The 26,833-nt window shown below is 53.1% G+C and overlaps 4 protein-coding genes across 4 annotated transcripts; 1 reads left to right on the top strand and 3 right to left on the bottom strand.

The window, feature by feature from the left end:
- Window positions 1-406: 406 nt before the first annotated feature.
- On the bottom strand, window positions 407-7,529 carry VOLCADRAFT_107280 (uncharacterized protein). Its single transcript, XM_002956440.1, has 12 exons — window positions 7,436-7,529; window positions 7,061-7,147; window positions 6,600-6,657; window positions 6,224-6,336; window positions 4,888-5,056; window positions 4,443-4,550; window positions 3,660-3,829; window positions 2,766-2,942; window positions 2,077-2,189; window positions 1,556-1,724; window positions 1,015-1,122; window positions 407-459 (listed from the first exon to the last, which is right to left on the bottom strand). Exons 1-8 carry the CDS (start codon window positions 7,445-7,447, stop codon window positions 2,898-2,900), a joined length of 762 nt encoding a protein of 253 aa, XP_002956486.1. The 5' UTR covers window positions 7,448-7,529; the 3' UTR covers window positions 407-459; window positions 1,015-1,122; window positions 1,556-1,724; window positions 2,077-2,189; window positions 2,766-2,897.
- A 1,738-nt stretch (window positions 7,530-9,267) lies between these two features.
- Window positions 9,268-12,775, bottom strand: VOLCADRAFT_97519 (uncharacterized protein; the record flags this gene model as incomplete). The annotated part of the gene is made up of 7 exons (XM_002956439.1): window positions 9,268-9,318; window positions 9,354-9,421; window positions 9,668-9,756; window positions 10,378-10,417; window positions 10,557-10,646; window positions 11,560-11,600; window positions 12,735-12,775. The coding sequence occupies 7 exons, from the start codon at window positions 12,773-12,775 to the stop codon at window positions 9,268-9,270; spliced, it is 420 nt and encodes a 139-aa protein (XP_002956485.1).
- Window positions 12,776-12,777: 2 nt separating this feature from the next.
- VOLCADRAFT_107279 (uncharacterized protein) lies at window positions 12,778-14,681 on the top strand (the record flags this gene model as incomplete). Its single annotated transcript, XM_002956486.1, has 3 exons — window positions 12,778-13,634; window positions 14,232-14,365; window positions 14,538-14,681. Exons 1-3 carry the CDS (start codon window positions 13,430-13,432, stop codon window positions 14,679-14,681), a joined length of 483 nt encoding a protein of 160 aa, XP_002956532.1. The 5' UTR covers window positions 12,778-13,429.
- Window positions 14,682-16,418: 1,737 nt separating this feature from the next.
- Window positions 16,419-21,906, bottom strand: VOLCADRAFT_107278 (uncharacterized protein; the record flags this gene model as incomplete). The annotated part of the gene is made up of 9 exons (XM_002956438.1): window positions 21,564-21,906; window positions 21,335-21,416; window positions 20,890-20,981; window positions 20,452-20,540; window positions 20,135-20,155; window positions 19,805-19,921; window positions 19,018-19,182; window positions 18,617-18,670; window positions 16,419-16,603 (listed from the first exon to the last, which is right to left on the bottom strand). Exons 1-9 carry the CDS (start codon window positions 21,758-21,760, stop codon window positions 16,419-16,421), a joined length of 1,002 nt encoding a protein of 333 aa, XP_002956484.1. The 5' UTR covers window positions 21,761-21,906.
- Window positions 21,907-26,833: the final 4,927 nt, after the last annotated feature.

Genomic DNA, 26,833 nt, shown 5'->3' with positions numbered 1-26,833 from the left:
TGTGTATGTCTGTAAGTCTTCATGTGTGTATGTATGTCTGCCTACCTGCCAAATCACCGGGAAGAAGCCAAGGTACACGTGCATCAGCAGCACAGCATCAGCAGCACGGTTAGGCTTGCAGCTAATACGTATAGGCGCAGCTGATAGCTATGCACAGGTCCTTGCCGCAGGAACTCCCTGCTTATATACATTTCCTACTTCTCCTACTCCATCTGTTTGTTACTCCCCGTCGTCAATTTTTTCGTAACGAAATGGTGCCATGCCCAGGCCACATGGCATGCCATTTACTTCCTAACGGATCAATCATGTGTGGTTTCGAAGCCCGTGAGCACCAGCTAAAAGCAGTGATGGTCCAAGACCCACATACATAACCGTAGTAACGCAGCCAGGACGGAGGCCACTTAAGCTACTTGCGCTTGGCTGGGGGTGGACGGCGGGTTGGTGGCGGGAACCGGTGAACTGGTGGCGGAGAGCGGCGGACAGATGGCGGGGGCCGCAGTAATGGTGGTGAAGGCGCCGATGATGCAGCCCTCCCTGCTGGGAAATAACGTCAGCCATACGAAGAACAACACGTGGAGTAAGATATAGTTTGCAAAAGAAGCAACAGGATCTATTTGATGAGGAGGCAAAGAGGGGTGCCAGCAAGCACGGCCGAGTCCCGGGTGGACACCGCGATGCGATACAGGAGAGCTGCAGTAACAGGCGGGTAAGAAGCGGGCCCCGTGGCCAGGCGAAGTGTCCGTCAACACGTTGGTTATGGTGGATACAGAATACAAGACACCGGTAGGGCCGCCGTAGAAATAAATGGTACCAAGCGGAAGCTGCATCGTGGCAGGAAACCCACACAACCGTCCATGCAACTGAAAAGCAACGGAACGCTGGCACACAGTTCTGTACGCCCTCACCCATACCCGTTGAATTTCAAGCTCTGTGCGCCCTTATTCCCTATCGCGGCTACCGAGGCCCTCAGCTAGCTGTAGCTAGGGGCTCCCTACCCGCTACCCGCCCACCTACCCGCCAGCCCCAGGTCCAGGTAGAAGCCTCCCCGGTTGACCGAGGAGTGCTCCTTGAAGCCATCAACCGTGCTGATGGCCCAGATGAAGGTGGTGTTCTTGCTGCCATCTGGTGGGGTGCGGGGGGGGGGTTGCGGTTGTGTGCAGTTAGGTGGTAGGTGTACATGACAGATGTACAGACGCACGCACATGCACACAGAGACGAGCAAATAGCAGTACGCACACGCAGCCGAATGGGTCGCTGTTGGGCTGCTCGCAGCAAATGTCGCAAAGTACGCAAAGGATACGAAGAACGAGGACAAATTGGCAGGCAGGTAGACAACAGCTACCGCGCGAACGCAACGAGATAGACAAGCCTTTCAAGCTTAGTTAATGTGTACATAGTTGCATATGCATTAACTAAAGGAAGTCACCGCCGCTATTAACAGGCCAGTCGCCACGCCAAGTGGTAACGCCTTCAAAACAGTCGGTGCCCCCACAACACCTGCTCCAGCTCATAAGCCATAGACCGCGGGCAGCAGCCCGGTCGCCATTGAACCTACCTGTCGTGATATTCTGTGATACCCTGGGCCGGCTATCACTCAGGCGGCGGCTAAAGCAAATGGTGGTGGTTACGACACCGTTGGACGAGCTCTGAGCCACCCCCATGTCGTACGCCCAGGACGGGCTGCCAGCCGGGGGGTACTGATTAGTTGCACTCAGACCTTCGGCCTGCGAGTGCGAGTGCGAGTGCGGGGAGGGGACCCATGAAGGGGACATGGAGGGTGAGGGCGGGGAGAAATAGACAAGACAAGCAGGCTGTGGCTGGTGAACGATAGGTGCCAGCAAGGGCCGGCATGGAGATAAAAGTAGTCCAGCTACCTATAGGGACATTCTGGGCCCATACAAGCTATGAGCTGCGAAATACGTGTACGAATGTGACTTAAGATTACCATATGAGCCGTGCATGTACATGCATTCTTATACACGCCACGTTCGAATGGTGAAAGGACAATATCCAAACACAACTCCAGCCGTGAGCTTTGACAGTAGTCCATGACGCTTTTGTAACTGCCGTACTTACATTGGCGTAAAAGGTATTGATGTACGGCATGGAGCTTTTGCTGTACCCGAAGACGATGTCGCTGGGGAACATGTGAAGGAGCGAGCGGCCCAGAAAACCGATACCCACGTAACCTGCACACATGCACACATGCACATGCACACATGCACATGCAGCGGTGCGTGGGATGTAAAGAAGCGAGAGACAGGACCCAGACACGGGCTATGGATAAAACAAAGCAAGATAGCCGCTTACTGCCAGCGCCTGCAACCCTGCAAATGTACAAGAATGATGATGCCAAGAGGCCTGAGGACCTGAGGACCAAAGGAGCCCTGATATGAATTATTCCACCCATCCTCATTCTATGCGGCAGCACAGCGGCGCCTAGAGGGCTTCCCCCATCCACGCGATAGGCAGTCCTGAAGGTCTGGTAAGCCAAGCTCATGTAGGCGCATAGGAGTGGCATGTATGTGCCGTTTATGGGTCTATGGCCACAACCAGAAATCCAACTCGGGTAGGGCTATTGGCCTCTACCTGGCGGGCGACAAGGACCAACCCGGGACCAACAAGGACCAACCCATCATGGCCTCCGTACTTGAACGGCATTTCAATCAGGGAATGGTCGAACGTGTGGGACTCTTCCCTTATGGTGATTCAGCTAGAAATGACCAAAAATATGGCACTAAACCCGAACCATTACCCTAACGTACCAGTAATGTTAGCCTGTACGGCCATGTGAAGGGTGCCGTACTGGCCAAGCGACGTGGCCTGTGGGTGGGTTGAACCATCATTTTTCATGTAGAAAAGTAAAGCGCGGTAGCGAGTATTCACCCGGCGGATATTCACCTGGGAGATATTGAGTGCAGCAACTTCGGGGTAGTGCGCAGCTGGCGGGCAAAGCAGGTAGGTAAGGAAGCAGCAGAAAGAGCGTGCCAAGGGAGATGCGAGAACCTCCAACAGCACCGCGTTCTGAAATTTATCGGAGCTACGTAAACGGCTACTACTTCGTAAGGTTATGCTCAAACCGTAAGGTACATAGATAAGGCCCAGTTTTAGACTATAGATTCTCTTACATTAACCGCCGTGGGTGTGCGGGGTGTGCATCCGTTGTTGGCTGGCGCCGAGGTGGTGTTGACACTCCAATGGACCGTCACTTTGCCCTGGGGATGCGAGTATACGGGGGCAGATGCATAAGTGTTTTGCTGGTTGTGCAGAGCACGGTGTCTGTGTCGTGTGGTGTCAGCCGGGCAGGGGCCAGGATGCCGAGGTGAGCAGCAAGCACATACACACAAATATGTAGAGGTACTGCTGGCTTCATATAATGGGGCAGTACACAGCTATTCGCTGCGCGATGCACGGCAACACGGATTCGGGTTCAGCCATGGACAAATCCAGCTTACAGGTTTTCCATCAGATGGCCCCAGTTCTGCAATGCTCGGTGCCCATTGCGCAAAGCAACTTGGGAACACGCAGGGCAGAGGGCAGGGCAGAGGGCAGGGACTACCCATTCCGTGTCTCTACCGTCAATACGAGCGGCTTGCTGGAGTCTAAGTAAGCTAAACACCACTAAACCACTTGCTGGCCATGTTGCTGCACACTCATACCTTTGTTGTCATGCACTGGTATCCTAGAGTACTTGTACGGCAGTCGGTGGAACGAGCAGGCGGGGGAGACCGACGGGGCGGCGGCAGCGATGGTGGTGGCGGTGAACGCGACGGTGATGGTGACGTCGAAGGTCGCGGTAACGGTGATGGAGGCGGCGGCTTCGCTTTTCCTGTGCAAACAACAACGGGCAAGCAAGTCTGCCGCCTCCAAGACCGGACATCGAGCTTACACTTGCCTTGTGGCAGTCGTAAAGAAGATGCGCGGTTTGTATTGTATTAGGCAGCTGTTATTGCATTAGGCCCTATCATGTCCCATACTCCTTTAAACACCATCATATACCATCGATGCTAACGCCTCAATGACGTAATCCAGGAACCCCGGACGATCGACTAACATTATCCACTAACTGGATTACCCCTCCCCGCAGCATGCTGCTGTTTATTGACGGCCAGCAGACACTGGAACTTTCCCCCCCTTTCGGCTGTTTCACATGAAGCTAACGCCAAACCATGTTGCACCATCATCCGCCTGGTGTGAGGCTCCTGACCCTGCTGGCATGGCCGCCGTCCTCCTATCTCCTTACTACCTACCAGGCCCTTCACCAAACGCGTTCATGCTCATCTTTTCGAGCTCCCCCCATTCCCCCACCGAATGTGGCAGACAGTTCTGTACGCCCTCACCCATACCCGTTGAATTTCAAGCTCTGTGCGCCCTTATTCCCTATCGCGGCTAACGAGGCCCTCAGCTAGCTGTAGCTAGGGGCTCCCTACCCGCCCACCTACCCGCCAGCCCCAGGTCCAGGTAGAAGCCTCCCCGGTTGACCGAGGAGTGCTCCTTGAAGCCATCCACCGTGCTGATGGCCCAGATGAAGGTGGTGTTCTTGCTGCCATCTGGTGGTGGTGGTGGTGGGGGGTGCAGTTAGGTGGTAGGTGTACATGACAGATGTACAGACAGATGTACATGATAGGTGTACATGACATGACAGATGTACAAGATAGATGTACAAGACAGACGCGCGCTCGAAGCAGGACTACACCCTATCAACATGTCTGCAGTGGCCTTGTTTATGGTTGCTCTATGTGACATGTCTGAGATCGTGCGGCTGTCTAAATGTATGATGCTGGAGTAGCTTCAGCGTGACAGCTTCCATGGTAATGAAATCGGTCCTGAGACGGACAAACACCGGAGCAACCTGAACAGTACAAGAAAACCCCACATTGAACCTACCTGTCGTGATATTCTGTGATACCCTGGGCCGGCTATCACTCAGGCGGCGGCTAAAGCAAATGGTGGTGGTTACGACACCGTTGGACGAGCTCTGAGCCACCCCCATGTCGTACGCCCAGGACGGGCTGCCAGCCGGGGGATACTGATTAGTTGCGCTCAGACCTTCGGCCTGCGAGTGCGAGTGCGAGTGCGGGGAGGGGACCCAGGAAGGGGACATGGAGGGTGAGGGCGGGGAGAAATAGACAAGACAAGCAGGCTGTGGCTGGTGAACGATAGGTGCCAGTAGGGACCGGCGTATATTAGATTTATACAAATTTGGGGTAATCGGCAGCACCATGCAGCCTTCGCATGCTCCAACCATAACATGCATACACAGCACTCCGCCCCGCCCCGCCCAAACTACAGTCAGTCAGTGACTTCATCTTTGCAGCCGCGGTGCCGCATCGACTTGACATGCATTTTGAAGGACCTTCCACCCTTTCTCTGGTCCGGTGTTCACACCCCCATATCGTCTCTGCTTCCCCAGTAATATCTCAAACAGCACTACCCAACTAATGCTTTCTCCTGGCCAATGCAGGAAACGGCCGGTACACGATCGCCATAGACAAAACACTCTGACATGTATGTGCTCGCCCCGTTCTTTATTGACATGTATGTGCTCGCCCCGTTCTTTATTGACATGTATGTGCTCGCCCCGTTCTTTATTGGCACGTATGTGCTCGCCCCGTTCTTTATTGGCATGTATGTGCTCGCCCCGTTCTTTATTGGCACGTATGTGCTCGCCCCGTTCTTTATTGGCACGTATGTGCTCGCCCCGTTCTTTATTGGCACGTATGTGCTCGCCCCGTTCTTTATTGACATGTATGTGCTCGCCCCGTTCTTTATTGGCACGTATGTGCTCGCCCCGTTCTTTATTGGCACGTATGTGCTCGCCCCGTTCTTTATTGGCACGTATGTGCTCGCCCCGTTCTTTATTGGCACGTATGTGCTCGCCCCGTTCTTTATTGGCACGTATGTGCTCGCCCCGTTCTTTATTGGCACGTATGTGCTCGCCCCGTTCTTTATTGGCATGTATGTGCTCGCCCCGTTCTTTATTGGCATGTATGTGCTCGCCCCGTTCTTTATTGGCACGTATGTGCTCGCCCCGTTCTTTATTGGCACGTATGTGCTCGCCCCGTTCTTTATTGGCACGTATGTGCTCGCCCCGTTCTTTATTGGCACGTATGTGCTCGCCCCGGCCTGTACGCTTCTTCACGCAGCGCAATACCGACTGCGACAACACGTGTGTTTCAGTCGAAAATGTCGCACTCTAAAATGTCAATAATGCCGTACTTACATTGGCGTAAAAGGTATTGATGTACGGCATGGAGCTTTTGCTGTACCCGAAGACGATGTCGCTGGGGAACATGTGAAGGAGCGAGCGGCCCAGAAAACCGATACCCACGTAACCTGCACACATGCACACATGCACATGCACATGCACGCGCACATGCACGTGCACGCGCAAAGGGTCGGGGAAGAGCGTCCGAATGTGCAAAGGTGAGGGGCCGCAAAGTGTCACAACAAAACAAAACACGATTGTGTCATGTCGTCGCCTCAAGCGAGTGTGTGTGTGGTTGTTACAGCGAGTGTGTGTGATGCCACAAGTGGCCTTCGTAATGCAAGCAATCGAGGCATACGAAGATGGCCTGTACCGTGAGTCGTACACGTACCAGTGATGTTGGCCTGTACGGCCATATGTAAGGTGCCGTACCGGCCGAGCGACGTGGCCTGTGGGTGAGTTAAAGAAAACATTTAAAGATGTAGCTTTTGGGGCCGAAGGGCAGAGCGCATGGAATTGTCGGTAGGTGATGGAACAGCAGCAGATCCTCAAAAGCTGAGGTTCCAAAGCTCCCGGGACTCATGTAAAACCCACACTACATACATACAGTACATACACACAGGTTCACGGTCCCTACATCTCCCTACATCTCCACATTGGGGACAAGGCAACATAGAAACCCCCCAACCTCAATGGGCAGCACACACACACACACACACACACACACACACACACACACACACACACACACACACACACACACACAGAGGGGGAAGGGGGATATGTTTAGCCCGTCCGGACATGTTGCCTGAAAGTAAGGCCCAGTTAGACTAGACTCCAGAGATCTCTTACATTAACCTCCGTGGGTGTGCGGGGTGTGCATCCGTTGTTGGCTGGCGCCGAGGTGGTGTTGACACTCCAATGGACCGTCACTTTGCCCTGGGGATGCGAGTATACGGGGGCAGATGCACACGTGCTCTGTAAGTTGTGTAGAGCTAGGTGTCTGTAAAGGTCGTGTGGTATACGCGGATAGGAGATGTGGAGAAGCGACTGGACGGAACCGGGGGCTAATTACCAAACAAGATATCAGCCAGGCGACCAGGCAAGGCTGTCCTGCAAGCCCGCACCTGCACCCAAAAAGTAGTCACTTTCCAGCGCATCATTTTGTGACCCGCTGCAGCTAGCCGTACTGAGACACGCGGGGTTTTTGTACTGCAGCCTGCGTACCTTTGCCACCATGCACTGGTAACCCAGGGCACTGGTACGGCAATCGGTGGAAGGGGTTCGCGGAGGTGAGTAATGGGGCGGCGGCAGCTGCGCTGGCGACATAGATGGCCGCGGCAGCGGCGGCGGTGATAGTGGCAGCGGTGACGGCGGCGGTGGCAATTGCGGCTGTAACGGTGACGGCGATGGTGGCAGCCGTGGTGCCGGATGCAGCGGTGACAGGTGAGGCGGCAGTGGTGGCGGCAGCGACAGTGGCAGTGGTGAAAGCAGCTGCTTTGGTGATAGTGGCAATGGCGACTCCTGTATAGAGGGATGCGGGTGAAGGGCAAACATCACAGAGGTGAGAGTCATTCCTCCAGGGTACGAATGAGGAAAAAACAAAACGGAGGAAGCGGCTGCAGATGTTGACCTCCGTGTGAAGAAGTACCTTCGTCGTATTGTCGTGCAGAGGTGCCGTACCTAGGCAAACAAATGTACATGTGTGCTGCTGACACAGGGAGTGTTCGCACCGTAGGTGAAGGCGAAGGGGAAGGGATCGCTGGTGATGGCTGTGGAGGTGAAATAAGGGACGGTGGCAGCGGCGAAGGTGATGATGGTGGCGGCGGCGGCGGTGATGATGGTGGCGGCGGCGGAGGTGATGACGGCGGCGGTAGTGAAGGCGGCGGCGGCGAAGGCGATGGCGGTGGCGGCGGCGAAGGTGATAATGGTGACGGCGGTGAAGGTGATGACGGCAGCGGCGGTGGTGATGGCGGTGAAGGTGATGGCGGCTTCGGCGACGAAGGCGATGACGGTGGCGGCTGCGAAGGTGACGACAGCGGCGGCGAAGGCGATGATGGTGGCGGCGGGGAAGGTGATAATGGTGACGGCGAAGGCGGTGATGATGGCGGCGGCGGCGGTGAAGACGGCGGTGGCGGCGGCGGTGATGACGGCGGCGGCGGCAGCGGTGATGGCGGCGGTGGCGGCGGCGGGGGTGATGACGGCGGCGGCGGCAGCGGTGATGGCGGCGGTGGCGGCGGCAGGGGTGATGACGGCGGCGGCGGCAGCGGTGATGGTGGCGGCGGCGGCAGCGGTGATGGCGGCGGTGGCGGCGGCGGTGATGGCGGCGGTGGCGGCGGCGGTGATGACGGCGGCGGCGGCGGCGGTGATGACGGCGGCGGCGGCAGCGGTGATGGTGGTGGCGGGGGTGATGACGGCGGCGGCGGCAGCGGTGATGGTGGCGGCGGCGGCAGCGGTGATGGCGACGTTGGCGGCGGCGGTGATGACGGCGGCGGCGGCGGCGGTGATGAAGGTGGTGGCGGCAAGGCTTGGGGTAGTGGTTTCGGTGGTGGTGCTGGTGGCGCCGGCGGAGCACCTGCAATTCAACAGGGGCGCAGCAGCAGTGATTCAATGACACGCAAGGCACCGAGCAAAAGCAATGTCTTCATCACCAATGTGCTGACGTCCGCACTTGTCACTTCAACGCAACAATGCCAGTGCAAGCACATGGTCAGGGGCCATTTGCCGCTCCATCAACATCAACGCCTCGCCAGGGCCAGGGCCGCTGAAACGGTCCTGTAAGGACTCTTTCATTTTTTGCAGGTCTCTAGCTCTGAAGTTAGCACCTTCCCCAGACTTCCCGCTCCTTCAACATCAACACCTTGTCGCAGTTTTGCCATGATAACCAAAAGGGGTGCACTGGCAACGGGTACATGCGTAACCTACATCTGTAGTTGGTTGAGGTTTCAATGGCGATTTTCTTCAACTCTTATCTTTATAGCCTATAAATAGTCCATTAACTCTTTTTCCGAAAGTCGCGTCAAACTGAAGTGTAGCAATGTCATAGGTGCATATAGCCCCTAGCTGCATGTACCAAGCGCACGCATGCGCGAAGAACTGCCGTACATGTGCTGCAAGCAGATCCCGCGGGGACCGGCATGGTCACCGAGTTTTGGAGCCACGGTTCCAGGAGCGCGACATCCGCAGATGTCACCATGAACATCACCGACTGGCCTGTATTTGCAACACGGATTGGGAAAAGCGGCGTGGGCGAAGCGGCATGGGAAAAGCGGCATGGGAGAAACCAAGGATGAAGCGGAAATCACGTCTCCCGGGACGTTCTTAGGGACCCGCAACCGCAGAGCTGAGGACGAGTGCGCGCAGCAGTAGCAGCAGTAGCAGTAGCGGATTGCCTCACTCATGCCGTCAGGCACTCATGCCCGCATGCACTACCACTCACCCACCCACCCACCCACCCACCTGCCAGGTTGCAGGATACGTTGAAATTGACGGTGAAGCTAGTGGCAGACCTGGCGCCCTCTGACCTGCCCAGATCCACGCGATTTGGGCTGCATCCACGTATGCATGCATGCGGTGCGTGCGGAACGAAGGCAGAGGTGAAGCAACATGCTGTAGTGAGGGGTTCAGAGCATGCCATGACGTACAGCACGGTGAAATTATTCAGAGGTGTACATGTTAATTGTCGGCATGTATGTATGCTTGTAAATGTATATATGCACGTACACCCCACCAGAAGTCTGCACATAATCCTGTCCATAGCGCCTCAGCGTATAATGACTTATAGGGGCTCCGGTAGTGCAGGGGAGCACATCCCAATCTATTAACTCTTATATGTAATCCTTCGTGTGATAAACGCAGGGCCCTTGAAGTCAACAAAATTACAACAAAACCTGCTGGTCTGTTCTGAGCCCGGGCTGAACAACTCGGCGGACATTGACTGCGCAGTCTATCAGCTCCTACATGTAACCCCCATGCGCCAATTCATGCGATAAATGTGGGACAGGTGGCGAGAGAAGTAAAGCCACACCCTCTGCTACTCTTCTACAAGTACGAATGCAGCGTAGGAGAACGCATTCCGAGTGTGGCAATTCGTGGGAGATACCTTCAGCACGGAGCTACGGTGGCAGAGCAGAAGTGCATGTCTGCAATGATCTAGGAATTACGTCCACCGTGCAGCTTCCGGAAAGGGAAATGGACGAAGGGAAGGGCCTGGAAATGGGGAGGACGCGCCAGAGAGCCGGGCGCGCAGGCAGGACGAAGCCAAATAAATGTATGCACACAAATGCCCACATTGGCACATTCACACACACAGGCATTATCCTCCATGACCTTTAGGTTGATTGCTCACGCACCAAGAGGGAGTTGGGCTTGGACTGGTAAAGACAACGCCGCTCGTGTTTGCGGTCAGCAGCGCCAATCGTCTGGAAGAGAAGGCCAACTGCGGGGGGGAGGAATCGGGCAACGGGGGGCCGGGGATTAGGGTTTTGTCTGATCTGCGTGGCACCCTAGCCTGGTACGGTGTACGGTAGGATGATAGGAATCATAATGGAAAAATACAAAGCCAAAGCTTGTGTAAAAGCCACATTGGCCTGGAATGCGCCCGTGGATTTTGCACCCGGTAGCTAGATAGCGCACGTCCGGATCACTAAGGGTTAAGTATTGCCACAGCAGTGCACGTCCAAGAAAGGAAATCACAATTAAATGGTTGGATCCTTCAAGCCGCGGAGCTGATGGCACGGACGCGTAGAAGCCTTGGATTGCAAAATGGGGGGTTATAGGCTATAACTTATAGCTTTCTATTTCGTATTGTCTACCTGGAAGCTCTCCCGGGGCAATCTTCGGTGGTTTTGAGGCATGAAACACAGAATCACATAGGAATCCTATAGGGACATATGTACATACTATGTGCAAGTAAGTGTACGTAGTACATCGACAGACTTGTGCTGGGACCCTGATTTTATGTACAGCAGTTGAGCTGTTGTAGGTTAAGAATCCAGAATGTAGAGCTACATTTGACGTCCCGTTGGTTGCCAGGGATATTACCATGCAGTAATGATACGGCCCGCCGTGCCGGGAGGTTAAGCATGCATAGCCATATGGCTGGACATCTTCCGGCCGACACATACCGTTAGTTTGTGGCTCTTTCCAGGGCATATCCTGGTGGATACAGCTCCACTTTGTAAGTCATAGAAAGTGAAGGTAATGGAGCTGCAAACAGTAATCCGAACAGCGCGATGGTGAGGCCAGAATATCGTAAGTGTGAAGGTTACATTACCGAGAGATTTAACTTCAAGAAAATCCTTGACTTTTCAACTGAGACTAAAATGAATTCATACAAGCGTACTACGAACCTGTCTGTCTCGGGGTCTCCATGCGGCGAGACCAAATAATCCTGGGTTTCGACCGCCGCCGTAGGATGTGCGTCACATTGACTCTGTCCTGGCAGGAGTATACCAATTGCCCTCAACGAGTCATACCAGTACCGTGGATAGGCACTTGCAAGGTGCAAGGCGCACAAAAGCGTGCATATAGTAAGCGCTGCTTCTTTCGGAGCCATTGCGCTTGCCATAACCGATTGGTAGAATTGCTGCAAAGAGTTAGGGTGAAAGCGAACGGTAACTAAGGTGACTGCTGTACACGCCCTGGATGTGTCAGACGGTGCTTACGGCTTGCAGTGTCATTGAACCAGCCTATTACAGGTAGCCTAACCAGCAGACCTCTTATCATATTTTTCATAAGCGAGAACCTTGCGTTTCTTACAGCCATTTTTTTGGCCTTCACGAAACGGTCGTCGTCGGGCGGGAACGAACGAATATACGAAATTTATTGCGCCTGTATCTCCAACTCTCCTAAACATGGAAGTATTTCCTGACAGGTCAACCCTTTACCTTTATTTGCTTACTCCTTACACGGTGCATCCCCGAGGGGGGAAGGTAGCGGTCGGGTTAGTTAGGGTGTTCGAGAGCTTTCTTCAAAAAGCATTTTTCATGAAGCTGACTGAGATCTGAGCCTCTCAGCCCCAAACAACCCAGATGAGTCATACAGCGCTGCTTTAAAACCAATATTTTGGTTGAACATACGTCATCAGTTAGGCACGGTATTGACATCGCACCATGAGGCATCACGCTGCGGTTAGGTAAGATACAGCTCGGAAGACTGGTCGTCGCCTAGCGGCTGCGTCTCCTGCACCAACAGCCAAACCTCCCAAGGCCGACAGATTTCAATCGAATTAAAGATGCCGAGTAACACACAAGGAGCTCAGCACAACTTAACTTTCAGGTGGACACCACACTCCGCACACATCATTTACGTAAGGAAGGGCGAAGTGCGGCGGCTGTTGTATCAGGGGGCCCAAGCTTCATAAGACGCAGTGTTTAGAATGGGTGACCCTATCAGAGGCTCACGCTAGGAAGCTGCCAATTGCACGAACCTCTGTCACGACTTCGGCTCTTGCCCACAGTTGGAACCGCAGACGAGCATACAAACTTATTCCAAACATTAGATTACAGAGACGCCGACTACTCACGCATCGTCGTTTGTTAACTTCCCCGGGAGAGTAACCACCATATCGAACGTTATTACATTTATATACTATCATGCTATTTTAGGGTTCACACTCTGGATGTGATTGTGCTCTTCTCGTGGGGTGGCTTTTTGTGATTGTTGTATTGGCGGTCAGTCACGACCTCCTCCAGTCGTCTCCCGTCTCTTAATAACTCTCCCGCCAAGATTGCGGAGGAAAACCTAAACCAGCAAACCGCAACGGTACCTCTTGTGCGGGTAATGACAGTCCACTTCAGTAAATCGGAGTGGATACGTACTGAAAATGTTCGGGGACTGCACATCCTAATAATGAATTGAAGGCGCAAACGAAAGGAGGATGTCGCCACACATGGTTTTGGTGCACGCGCATCGTACGGTACGTAAGGCTCTGCATGCCAACACTCGTTACAAGAGCGATGTTCCTTTTTCTTAGCTTGCATAGGCGACAGCCGTGACTCCCGAACGGGAAAACAGTTGAAGATAGGGGATCCCGGGTTTGCGCAGCACGGAGGTTGAGATGATGGAGCCCTCCGCTGTCACATGCACGTCTGTATGTATGTCCATGTGAGTTGAGAAAACACAAAGTCTCTCGACCAACGGGTGCTCGCCGCGTCAGCCCTTACTGTTTAAGAGCCCGTCTGGCCCTACTGGCCCACTACAGACCGAGACAAGCAAAGAATGAATGACCCACATGACGGACAAGCGTGCACCAACGCTCCCCCAGGCAAGCAGCCAAGACCACCAAGCCTACATCTATCACTGGCCGTGGATATCCCTATCAACGCCCGGGATAATGCCCGCAGTACGGTCCAGCAGGACTCCAGCTACAAAACAGACGTCCAAAGCCTGCGGCCGGGCGTTGTTCAAGAGAGGTGGAGAGAAGGTGCGTAGGCAACCCTGCATCGACAGCACTGAGGCGTTCTGGCACCAGCAAGCAACGGATTCTGGCAGTTCTGTAACAGAATCCGTTGACCAAGCAACGACATCAACGACACCAGCACTGGGTAGTGTCATTCCATCGACGCAAACGGTGTGCGTATGTATGTGATTGCTGTAGCACTGCTGCCAGATCGAGCATGATGCATCATGCAACACGGATGCATCATGCGCTTCATTTGGGTTCGCAAATCAACGGTTGATTTGTGAACCCAAATGAAGCGCGCGCAGGACTTTTCCGCACAGCGTCAGCAAGATGCAGTTCATTCACGCACGCCCTGACTTGCCCCTTGATCATTACACCTATAACGAACACGTAAACCACCTCAGCTAGTTCACATACATACATACGTACGTACGTAAGTACTACGTACACGCCAAGCAGATGACAGCAAATCACTACAGATAGAGCTCACATGTACGCCAGTCGTTAGAATTAAAATACTACGAATAATAACGATAAACAGGTAGAAGCTCGGACCGACCACAAACTTCTTCTACGAGATGTGTCACACTAAGGCGCCACCTCTCCCATGTCTCAGAGAGCGCGCCCCATGGGATGCCCAGCGGTACATAACCAGTACCGCAACTACCGCCACTTCTTGCCAGGGCCAATGGCGCGTGCACTCGGCCACAATGGACAGCAACTTGCTTGCTAGCCTTGCCAAGCGCATGCATGTACGTACGAATGCACGGGGAGGGGCAAACCATCCTCCGTGCCGGTCTCCTTGTTCTTTAACCCCCAATTTCATTTTGATTACTGGCTCTTACCTGCTCTATCTGAAGTTTAGCAACACTACTGGTTGGCACATGTTACACTTCATCATTTGCTGACTGCACAAAATTGCAGGATAGCCGTCAGCTGCCTAATTATCTCCCCATTCCTGGAGCCCTGCAGCAGCAGCTGTGCTTGGATGACGGTGGCATTTTCCAACTGTGGGGGCTGCGGAAGCAGCGGCAGGTTGCGCGATGGCGATGGCGTCACCTTCCTTAGTCTGGGGCGTGGCCAATGTTTAGCGAAATGCATCAGTTCCTTGGCTGTTATAAGGCCATAGAAGGCTGTTGCCAGGTATAGCGAAAACGCGATTGGCGACCGGCTTCGACCAGCTTCGACTTTCCTTATAGTAGCCGCCGCTGTGCGCAAGCATACGTAGGACTTTGTTCAGGGAGGTGTCTGCGGTACCTTTCCCCCTGCGAAAAAGAGTTGCGTAGACGGCGGTCGTCGCGACGGCGGCGACACACAAGAAGGGTCATGATCTCGTTCATTGGAGGGCAAATTACGGCAACGCGCTGTCGGGCGCCTATTTCTGCTGATGCCAATTAACATACCAGGAGATAACTTAATTTGCAATTCTTTTATTTAAATTGTGATTACAAAATGTATGGCCATTTTATGCAATCGGAAAATAAACAAACAGTTCTGAACAGTCGTTTACATGTGCCGCGATGAGTGCCAATTCTTTGCTATTGTCAAGCTCCAAATACTTTGTTGATAACTTTAAAAAAGTTAAATCCAAAGGACATAAGGATCCCCATTCCCACATTCCCCGGCTGCAGACCCTTACTTGAAAGATCCAAGTAGAAGCTGCCTCGGTCATTCGAGTTGTGTTGTACGAAACCGTCGTAAGCACTTATCGCCCAGTTGAACGCGGTCCGGGTACCATCTACGCATGTATTCAGATACGAATGCGAGAGGGCGTCGCAGGGCGGACCTGCCTTAGTAGTAAACCGCCAGAACAAATAGGAAGTACGCGCAAGTTAACAAAGGAACAGGTTTGCGCACGATACGCGTTAGCGTCTGATGCAGGGGATGGGATGCTGGCGTGCAACACGAGCGAGGCCTTCCTGAATAGTCTTGTCAGGGCAGGCGGGTCATATGGCTAACGCATCTCGCTCCGTTCCGCCGCCGCCGTCGCGCACACCCTCGCGCCTGCCTGACGTTGGTCTTTCCCTCCAGACAATAGCCAGCAGTCCGGGCAGTATCCAACCGGCAAGAACACGCAACCCCCCTCACATCGAGCCTACCTGTCGTGATATTCTGTGATACCCTGGGCCGGCTATCTCTCAGGCGGCGGCTGAAGCAAATGGTGGTGGTTACGACACCGTTGGACGAGCTCTGAGCCACGCCCATGTCGTACGCCCAGGACGGGCTGCCAGCCGGGGGATACTTATCTCCAGGTCCGAGGAAATATCCCTGCATCCATTCATTCATTCGGTAGGCGTGCCGTACAGCAGCTGATGTGTGGTGGCCCTTGCAAACAACCCTGTACAATACTCAACGGTGGAGCGATGGTTAACTTCTTAGCAACTACCTACACCATTCGGAACTAGACAGAGGCAAGTAAGGTCCATAGGCAGGTACTGCCTAGCTACCTCCTGCGCGCACATATACGTAAGGCCTGCGTGCTTGTGCGGCTGTGGAGGAAATCGAATCTTCACTTCAGAACAGCGGCGCAGCTGATAGTAACTTTTGTAAAACCCGTACATGAAACTCCCAGCAGGGGTCCAAAAAATTAATTTTAAAAATATATATACTTGGGTTAAGTTTTAGATTAAGGATTACATATAAATCGCGTTGGGCTCCCGGTTAAGGACGTGTTACGGAACAGTGTTCGATAGTTTAATGGTATGTCTATCTCCAAAGCAACTTGAGAACGAGATCTGGTATTTATCCTGCAGCTTCTCATCACCATTTGGATCATTCCGTGTCTACTTTTGCAGTTTGATTGCACTAATTTTGCGCGGTCGGCACCATGATGTACGACAAATAGGTATCAGGGCAAAGTACGAAACGTACACTGGGCGCAAAGGTGTCAATGTATGGGCTGCCGTTCCTGCCGTTGCTGTACCAGCCCAGTACGATATCCGCGGGATACATGGAGCTGAACGTTTGGGCGAAGGCGATGGCCACATAGCCTGATGAGGGAGGGAGGGAGGGAAATAATAAGGAAGGAAACCGGATGACATGCGTACATGACGAGTTGTTAGGATGATCCGGCAAATTCCACTAGATGCTACTGCCGGGTGGTGGTGATGGATGCTAAACCCGAAAACGCCCTCTGACTTTGCAGAAGTCGGCACGCATGGGCGATGAGAAGGATGGGGATGCCCCGAAGCATCAGGCGGGGAAGGTAGGGGGATTGCCAGCAGGCTGGTGCATACCGCTACCCACACAATCATAAAACAATATCGATTTTCACAGCGTCCGCTTATCATCACGCCGCAGCTGTTATCGCAACACGTCGGTCAGGTATGACAGACACTATGCATGCACACATGCCTGCAAGCGTGCGGGCAGAGAGGGGCAGCAGAGCGAGGTCCCCTTAGGACATACATACATACATACATGCTGTAGGCCATAACTAGCACTCCCTTTTTCTACCCCGCTCACGCGAATGGATGTGCCATTGTGAACGCCTGGCTACTGGGTCAGTCACAAACACTAGCAGAAAGCGAATACCAGGGCCATCACCTGCCCGCTGCACCGCAGGCTGGTTATCCTCAGCCACAGCCACACACGCCCCAGCGGCAGGCAGCAGGTCCAGCCTCAACTAGCCGGCCCTGCCGGCCCTGTCGCGGCTACTAACCCCACCACCCCGCGACCAGGCACACTTACCGGCAGCAGCTGCTTGCACCGCCATGTGCAGGCTGCCGCTACGGGCTAGCTCCGTGGCCTAGTGGGAATTCAAGCCGCGGCAGATAGCGCAGATAGCTCAGATCGGTCATTAGTGGATCCATATACACATGTTTGGGACGAAACCGGGTTAAGAAGGCAACTGGGCGCAGGGACGATAGAACGTATATACAGCCGCAGTGCTCTTGCCCATGCCGGGAGGATGCGTACAGTTAGAAGTAGTAACAAAGGAAGCGCGCGAGCAGCTATTTCTTCCCCAATCAATACCTGCTATCTTCACCCACATTGGAAAGAGAAAGCTTTATGGATACATGGCACGATGAAGAGGCCTTGTGATAGTACAATATGCGTACTAGCAACTTGTACGAATGCTGTACAGCATGTGTGCTGGTGTGCTGGAAAGATTCCCACGACCGCATACACCCTGGCCTCTGAAGATGCTCTGGTGTTTACATCTTTCGCTGCCAATGGCGAAGTCACTAACATGCATCTGTAAGGACGGTAAGCAAAATTTATTACGAAGGCAATTTAAACGTACATTTATCACAGAGTTGCTTTCCCCCTGGGGTAAGGCCCAGTTTTAGACTAGATTCTCTTACATTAACCGCCGTGGGTGTGCGGGGTGTGCATCCGTTGTTGGCTGGAGCCGAGGTGGTGTTGACGCTCCAATGGACCGTCACCTTGCCCTGGGGTTATTAGGTAATAGAATGGAGCAGGCGGAAAACGCATGGCAATGACCCCATACATTAATGCTGTGGTAGCAATCCAGACCTGAATTAGGGTGGCCCTCTAGCAGGGAAGAGCAGGGAATTGCCTCGGGAAGGAGGCCACTGGTGAAGCTATACCACCCTGTAACAACAACAACAACAACAACAACAATCCAGACCTCATCTATCTTTTGACGAACTCTACCCGCCCAACGCCTGCTTTGATTGCATGCATGTGCGTTGTGCAGGTGCGGTAATAAGCCGGAACGGCCGCGGACTCGCAGTCCCAGCAACAGTAAAAGCAGTAGAAACTTACGCATGTGGCATCGTACATGCGGCAAACATACGCATGTGGCGTCGTACATGCGGCACAGATCTGATGCATACCTCGTTGTTATGCGGCATTGACATCACTGTACGCCTCTCCATGAATGCAGGTTAAGTATACATAGGGGTACACAAATTCCACACGAGTGGTATGCCCTAAGAAAGCGCTATGTGTCCACATACATACACGCAAACATGCGGCCTTATTGCAGCCCTCACAGTCCGATTGTGACGCATGTAAGTTTGCCCCAACCGACGCACCAGTTTTTCCATGCACTGGTAGCCCAGGGTGCTGGGAGTGCAGAGAGAAGCACCCTGCATCACCAAATATATATTTGTATGTGAGGCCGGCAAGTTCAATGAAGGACGGGTGTGTATAGATAGATTATACCGCTGACCAGTATTGGGCTACTGCTGCGGTGACATGCTTTGCGAGGCGGTGCGTTTCGGGTGTTGTTATAGGGTTTTTTATACTAGAGCGGATGGGAAATTCCTCTCACACGGCGGGCCTCACACTCCCTCGCGCGCGGCAAACTGTTGTGTGCCACATTGCTCATGTTGCTTTTGTTCGTGTATATCATACTGTACGACAGGTAATCCAAGTGCGCACAATTCCATGCCATGCTATGCGCTCAATTGCGGTGCCGGGGCGCTTTCCTTACCGGCAGAGGTGCCGGGGCTTTGAGTGGCGGCGATGGCATCGGTGGCGCCGTCGTCACCGTGGTCGGTGGGGACATCCGCGGTGGGGGCACCGTTGGCTTGGGGCGTGGCGGTGGCAGCCTTACAGGCGGCGGGAAGGGTGACGATGGCCGCGGTGGTGGTGAAGGCTTTTGCGGTGAAGGCAGCGGTTGCGATGAGCGAGGCGGAGGGGAGAGGGCTACCGGCGGTCCACGAGTAGGGGTAGGCGCCGGCGCCGGGGGAGGTGACAGCGGCGAGGATGGAGGAGGCGCGGAGGTGGCCGGGAGCCCACCTGAAACCGTGCAGGTTTGAACGGATTGTTCACAGACCCCGACTTGGCGTCAATCAAATAGTTCATGTGGATGGATTAAACACAATCCTACACACAATGTGTGTGTACGTTGACTTAAAAAGGCTTAAATAGGCAACAAGGTGATCAGCACAATACTGTGCAGACTGCCTGTTATTGATGTGGGGAGCAAAGGCCGCACACGGCTTGCTTATTGTGGCAGCCAGCCAACCTCCCAAAGGCGGAGGCGGTTCGTGTTTAAAAACGAAGCAAGCCCTCATTCCCTTGCAAGCCGCAACCACACACTGCGGCCTCTACTGAATCCACGCACTGATGTTTGTTTGCTCCAACCGCTGAATCGTAACGCACCGGCGTCTGTATGCATGTGTGTCTAATTTACAAACCTCCTCTGATTATGTTTCAAGCAGTGAGCAGTTACTAACACGCGAATCCTGCATGTGCAGGTCCATCCACGTACTCACAAGCAGCTGCAGCTGCAGCGCAGGCGCCCCAGACAGTGACCTGTGTGGAAACGGAATTCTGCTTCCAGTTGTAGCTGACCCGGCTTGCACTGGTAACCTTGAATAGTACGGTCTTGCCTGTGCAAGCACAGGGCCCGTTGGGAATTTATTAGTCAGCATAGCCGTCAGCATAGCCGTCAGCATAGCCGTCAGCACAGCCGTCAGCACAGCCATCAGCACAAGCCAGTCCTAATGCGTTCCCCTCCACTGGCACTGATGCCATGCAGGCGACCGAAAAAGCCTAGTGGCTGGTATATATGGCATTTGCTTCTCAAAGCTGTAACCACGCACCGTTGCATCCCGCGTCGAGGCCTACGGGTGCATTCGGGCATGGGGTCTGCGGCTGGAGGTGAACGCGGATTTATGCAAAAGGAACCATCGCTTGTTGAATGTGCGTGTGTAGCTATCCCTAATCCCTAATCCCCCTTTACGTACGACATACGCTACGAATTTTTATGGTCCTGACTCCTTTGTGGACTGCGTCTTCTGAGCACTTGCAACCAACTTAAAATTCTGCTGGAAGAATTTCTCTCGTCGTGTATGGAAGGAGCCAACAAAGTGTAACCCTCTAGCCCTCTGAGGGCTAATCAAGTAACCACCTCATTTACCTGCCGTACTGCAGGGCACGGTAAAAGTAGCATTGAAGCTGATGGATGCCCTGCTGCCCATGGATCGGCCCAAATCAACGCGATTGGGGCTGTGGAAGGAGTGGGGAGGGGAGGGGAGCGAACACCCAGGGGTGGCTCATGCGAAGGGGTAGGTAACAAGTACAGCGGGCCAGCCAGGAGCTTGGCCCTTTTGGAAGGTGGGCAGGTTCAGGAGTCTCCAAAAGGTTTTTTTGTTGCGGTTACAACTTTAGTTGCGTTAACCCTCTAAAGGTGTAAGTAAAGTAACATGGGTCGAGTGAACGAACAAACGAGTCAGTCATCATCATCGGCCGTTAGGGGAGAATTAGGGGAGAATACTGGAATGGAATGGAATGATGCGGGCGGAAGCACCTAAGTAGATGCGCTCCAATGCGCATGCAGGCCTTAGTCGCAGCTTACCATCCAGCGGTTGGTGTGGGGAGAATGAAGGCGACTTGGCTCGCGGTGTCAGCCGTAAGGAGGGCCAGTCGCGGGCCATCAGGAAATGATACCTGAATAAATATAGGAGCCCGGATTTCGCATGATGAGCTGGTCAGTGTTACTTTGGCGTACGCGACAGGAATGTAACGATCAGCAGGAGAGGGTGATGGATGCGGGCGCCGTACTTCATTGGCAGTTACTGGTGCCGTACTTTATCTACTGCAATGATTTGATTTTTCCACAGGTCACATACTTGGTATTCTGACCGCGCGTGCCTTCACATTAGTTTAGCAGTAAGCCTATATATTGTGATATCACAGCGATATCTCCGACTGGGAGTTGTCGCGAACTCGCGATGCAAACGAAAAGGCATTGTAGTACGCGATGATTGCCGTGTGCTTGCCCCGCACTCAGCCTCACCTACCTTCAAAGTGTAGTTTGATCCAGGGCATAATCCGTATGTCACATTTTTGCTCACAGTATCATAGAAGGTAAAGCCGATGGAGCTGTAGAACAGTTCGTGGATGGCAATCCAAGTCAAGGCCTCAAACAAATCAGAGGTTCAGGTTGAGTCGGCGGTGTCAGATATTACGGAAGTGTGGCTAATCTGTGAGTACATCCAATGAACGGAGGATCTTCCTGAGGACCCTTACCTGTCCGGCGTTGGACTCCCATGCGGTGAGGTCTCGGGCATGACTGCCACCGTAGGATGGCCATCACAAAGATCACTTCCAGGTAAAAGTTCATCAAGATAGGTAATAGAATCATACCAATACATTGGAAATGCAGCTGCGAGTGGTGTCCAGAGGAGCAACGCACACGCCGCGACTGCTGCTATCCTGAGCTGCATCGTGACGATTGTTATGATGATTTATAAGGTTGTCGGTTTATTGAGTCAGCGGAATGATGCGCCTATTAAGCCGAGATTGCTATCTATTGTGTGTCACCGCGTACAAGCTTTGCGGATCGCCGCACGTACGTTGGATAGGTTCATTTCCAATTTTCAGGAAAAAGAAATTTTGGGGGTAATCTTGATCTGGAAATAATCGACTCGCAGGGCAGGTGGTCTGAAGGCAGGTGGACGAGCGCGATGGGCGGTTGGCGGGCGGTTCCAATCGTCGATTGGCGCATTCATTTTATCTATTCCAATCAAACACATTCTTGTGATAACATTAAGTGTCAAATCACTTTTTACTGTACCGTTAGGTGCCTTAGTATGAACATTGTGCAGAAGACCTCTGCTCCTGTACCTTGTCATTGCTCCGAAACCTGCTCATGCAGCGCGGCCTGGGATCACATCCGCGTTATAAAACGCGGAATGTTGCACCTTGCCTTGAGAATACAGATGCAGACAAGCCCAAATATCTGTCTCATGAAACGAGCTTCATTCAACAGCCCTCTCATGAAACGAGCTTCATTCAACAGCCCTTACGGCCAAGCGAGCCAACAGACGGATGGGCCGCCGGTATATTTAACGAGAAGTGTGTAAAGTCAAACTTACTGGACGACGTAAGCCGTGTTCTGCCCAACGAAAGCTGTGAAACGCCCGCCGGGTAGGGCCTCGCGCGAGAGCCTCTACTCCCTCATCTGCCAGCTGGACACACAAACTTCTTAACAAATAAAAGACCCCTCCGACAACATTCTCTTTCATGCAACTGAACGAAGTCACCTCGCATCGGTCTCTCTCTGAGGGTGCATTACACGATGAAGTGCGTGCTGCTGCGGATTGAAATCAACTGGAGTTCTACGAGTTACTTAACGCCTACGTGCTACGTCATTGGCTACACGATTGGCTGAAAGGAACCCGCTGTCCCGGCCATCATTCCGCAACCCTTTGGCACGCTTTCTTGCCAGTTCCTGCTTCCCGGTGCGCGTCAAGGAGAGTTCCTTTCGGAGGGAAAATGAAAAAAATGAAAACCAGACTCTTAGACCCGTGAGAGCTGCTGTTGCGCGTGGCATTGTGCGTGGTTGTTACCTGGGGGGCCTCCAGACTCACGAAGTGTAGAGCAAGCGGGCCAGCGGGCCGTGCACTGCACTGCACCAGCTTGGCATGGCACGTCTGGCACGTGTGATACCTAACATACGACAGTGAGGGCCGCTGATTCTTCCAACACGCAACATCTGCGGTGCATTCCCTGCTGTACGCGACTACTGTCGTGCCACACCATAGTATCAACTTATTCAACATTCCTTTCCTATGTGCTTGGTGGCCAGGGTTCACATTCAACTACACAGGTATGCCACAACACCAGAAATGTTGCCCCAATTTAGCCGTTTAAGGGCCTTTAAGACTGAGTTGGCCCTAAAAGACTAGGGGGGCGGCTTCTCAAAGCCGAAAAGGGGCTCGGCCCCGGTGCAGCTATCTTTGTCGCGCTCCGATTTATCTGGAATTTCTCCTTTGGCAGGTGGATGTAGTATGGATATAGCTTCTACATTCAATCTTTTGCGGAGCGACATATGTAACTTTATGTCAAACTCGGAGCCATGGAAAGCTATCTTTGTCGCGCTCCATTTATCTGGAATGTCTCCTTTGGCAGGGGGATGTAGTATGGATATAGCTTCTACATTCAATCTTTTGCGGAGCGAGATATGTAAGTTTATGTCAAACTCGGAGCCATGGAAAGCTATCTTTGTCGCGCTCCGATTTATCTGGAGTGTCTTCTTTGGCATTCCGAATAGAATGGATATAGCATTCAAACGCTATTTTTTGCGGGGCGAGATATGTAAGCCACTGACTGACTGACAGCAGTGAACCCCGGGGGCTCGGGCCCCCGAATGGCGCTTCGCGCCCGGGGCCTCGCCCCAAAACTCCCCCTTAATTGTTTCTATAAGTTCTTAGTCCCGATTAGCGATGGCAGCTAATTGGAAGTTGACCATCGTGGTTTGTACCTTGTGGGTGCTAACGCAACTTGCGTTCGACACCCCGTACGGGGCCCGTAAGTTTTTGGCCTTTTTTCGGTATCCCCGTAAGGGCCCGTAGGACTACGGTGGCCCCCGTAAAGATTTTGGGGCGCGAAGCGCCCCCGTACGGGGCCGCCCCCGGACCAGCCGAAGGCCGGTTACGGGGGCCCCCGTAAGGATTTTAAGGATTTATAAGAGGCCGTACGGGGCCCGTAAAGTCCCCCGTAGGGGAGAGGACGGACCGATTGCCGACTGCCGTGCAAGGTTGTAGTACCCTTTGACCATATAAAGGATAAGGTCACACACTTGGCAGACATAATTCATATTGCAATATTTAACTACACTTTTCATAATACTTTTATAACTTCTGGTCTGTAACATCCAGCGATGGCAGACAAGGAGTCGTCAGGAGGTGACCAAGGGCCTCCTAAGCCACCGCCCTCCAAGAAGCGGTTCACGAGAAAATAACGAAAATAACGATTTACAGGGCAAAAAAATGCAAAGCGTCACTTTCCACAGCGTTTCAGCCAAGGACAGTGCCCCCGTAAAGGTTTTGCGGGGGTTACGGGGGCCCCCGTAAGGTTTTCGGCCGGTACAGGAGCCTGGTACGGGGGCCCCTCCGTAAGGAAAATTTGGGAGGTACGGGGGACCCCGCAAGTTTCAGGAAGGTCAGTGTCGAACCCTGAACGCAAGTTTTGTGGCCAGGATAATGCCCTGCCGGACCCTTGTGTGCCGTTCTTGCGTGCCCATTTTGCATCGCTTTGGCACATATACATCCCCAATAGTTTGGGCGATGTTGGAAGTTATGGCGGGCCATTGAGACCCTACACAGCTCGCCACGTGATGAGCAAAACACGTTGGGCCACCATCACCCAGCAATACATACGTGTGGTCTGTTGAGCATACAAATCAAACGCATGGCTGCCATGCTTTTGCGGCAGTCAAGGAGGTTAAAAAGCAGGTGTGTACGTTTTTAGGCATGTGCGCTGGCATGGCTACATGACTAAGATGGGACATACAGAAATATAGCATTGGGGAGTTCAACAGGCAAGGGGTGATGTGAAGCTGTGCTCCCCCTCGTATGGCTAGGGCGTCAATAATGTGCCACATACAGCCATGGAGGATGTTGACGAGCAGTGGAGCCCTCCAGGAGCCATGATCCGTAGAAATTAGGCGCCCAAGTCACCGGCAGCTATCGGGACGACACATGCTGCCACTGTCTGACTGCGCCCATACCGCTGAATCTTGTGCCGTCGTGGGGAGGAAGGGTCTTTGGGGAGGGGAAATGGTGCGAGTGGGAGCGATAGGTAGAGGGAGAAGCTGAGGTTGAAGGAACAGGAACTGGAGGGGTCGTGTGAGAGGAAGGGGTGGGTTGAGGGGTTGTGAGGGGTTGTGTAAGAGGGAGGGGAACGGTCGACCGCCATCCCAAGCATTCAGCAGCCCATCAACATGTCATCGTCCCTCAGCCCCGTGTATGAACATATTATAAAGTTACAGCGTTACTTATATTTATACTTGCAATAAACAACGGGCTACTGCGCCTCCATTGCTGGTGGCGCCAGGAATGACGCTGACGGCGGGGCGTTCTTCCAACCACCGCGGCTCCGCAGCAGCCTAATGGACATGGCTGCTGGCTGGATATTACTCGTTATACATTGCAGCTCTCGGGGCAAACGGTAGCCTGGCGCGCATAATGTATTTTAATTTTGAAAAGTAGTGGAGGCACAGAAATCTTCTATATATAATAGGTAATAAAATAAAACCCCAATCTTCACAGTTGTAACGAGTGCGCACAAGCAACAGTACAGTTTTGCGGCCCATCATGTTCCTAATTCCCTTATGCAATAGCCGCTGGGCCTGCCATGGCACTGAGAGCTACGCGTGCGAACTTTTTCTGAGACAAATACAATTTCTTATGAAATTATACGAATAGCCCCGTTTCCAGTTGAGCAGCTAGCACATCGGTAACTTTGCCAGGCCTGCCAATCATAAATACTACACCACATCAACCAAAAATAGACTCTGCCAGGTAGAGACTTGACCACATATTTCAAGATTGGAGCTGGGCGCAACATGCCGAGGCCAAGGATTTTAATATCTCAAGGCAGTTTCCCACAGCACTTTTCGTATACGGTACTAAGCCGTTAGTACTATCCCACCTCGGTCTGTCAGAGGGCTAATTAGGTTTCGCGTAAGCCCTCTGTAAGGGATTTGTGTTCGTTACCGAGTACGTATGGTTTGTCTTTGATCGGTACGACTCTGTGTCGTGCAAGGCTTTGCCAGACTATTTAAGGCATTCCTACACCATTATTTGTAAGCTTAGTATTCTTCTCTTCCTTGTCTCTCAGTCAGCGATTGATGTCGGGCTCTGCAGATCGGGCAAGTTAGGAACTAATGCTTCCTCCAGTCGCCAACTGGAGCCAGTTCCTTTCATATGGTATCGAGTTATGGTTCAATCCTGCCTCGGTCCGTATTGGAGCTGTTTTCCCATCGTCACTGCTTTTGCACTTCGCGCCACCGCACGATCGTTTGTTTGCCGGCCCGTGTTGCCGGTCGTTCACCCGCATCTCGTAACTACCGGGTTCATCGCTCTTCGGTACTGACATTCAGCTTTGTACGCCACTGTTGTGTGCAAGTCGGCTCAAGTCGCTCCACTCCGAGTGTAACAGTTGGTGTCACAACTTGAAATCGGAGCTCTTTCCTTTTCAGTTGGATCAGAACGCCTTACCGTCGTTCGACAGCCGGCCAAGTTTGGACACCTTGCGCTGGACTGCAGTTTCACGTTCGTTTCGGGCTCAAGAATGGGGCCATATCCGTTTGCTTCTATCGTTTGCGGAAGCTGACAACCCGCCGTCTACCTCGTTCGTTCAACGTTAATCGCCGTGCCCTGGTCGCCAGTATGCCTGCCCGTCGTGTAGGTTGTATGCGTGCTCGTGTTGCAGCAGCCTCCACGGCAGGAGTGCACCGGGTTGACAGCGACTGGATGCTTGCGTACCCCACGTTTCACGAGTTCAATCGTTTT

Source organism: Volvox carteri (assembly GCF_000143455.1).
Source record: "Volvox carteri f. nagariensis unplaced genomic scaffold VOLCAscaffold_61, whole genome shotgun sequence".
Taxonomy (NCBI): domain Eukaryota; kingdom Viridiplantae; phylum Chlorophyta; class Chlorophyceae; order Chlamydomonadales; family Volvocaceae; genus Volvox; species Volvox carteri.
The sequence above is the reverse complement of the archived record's forward strand: the minus strand, read 5'-3'. Positions and strand labels throughout refer to the sequence as shown.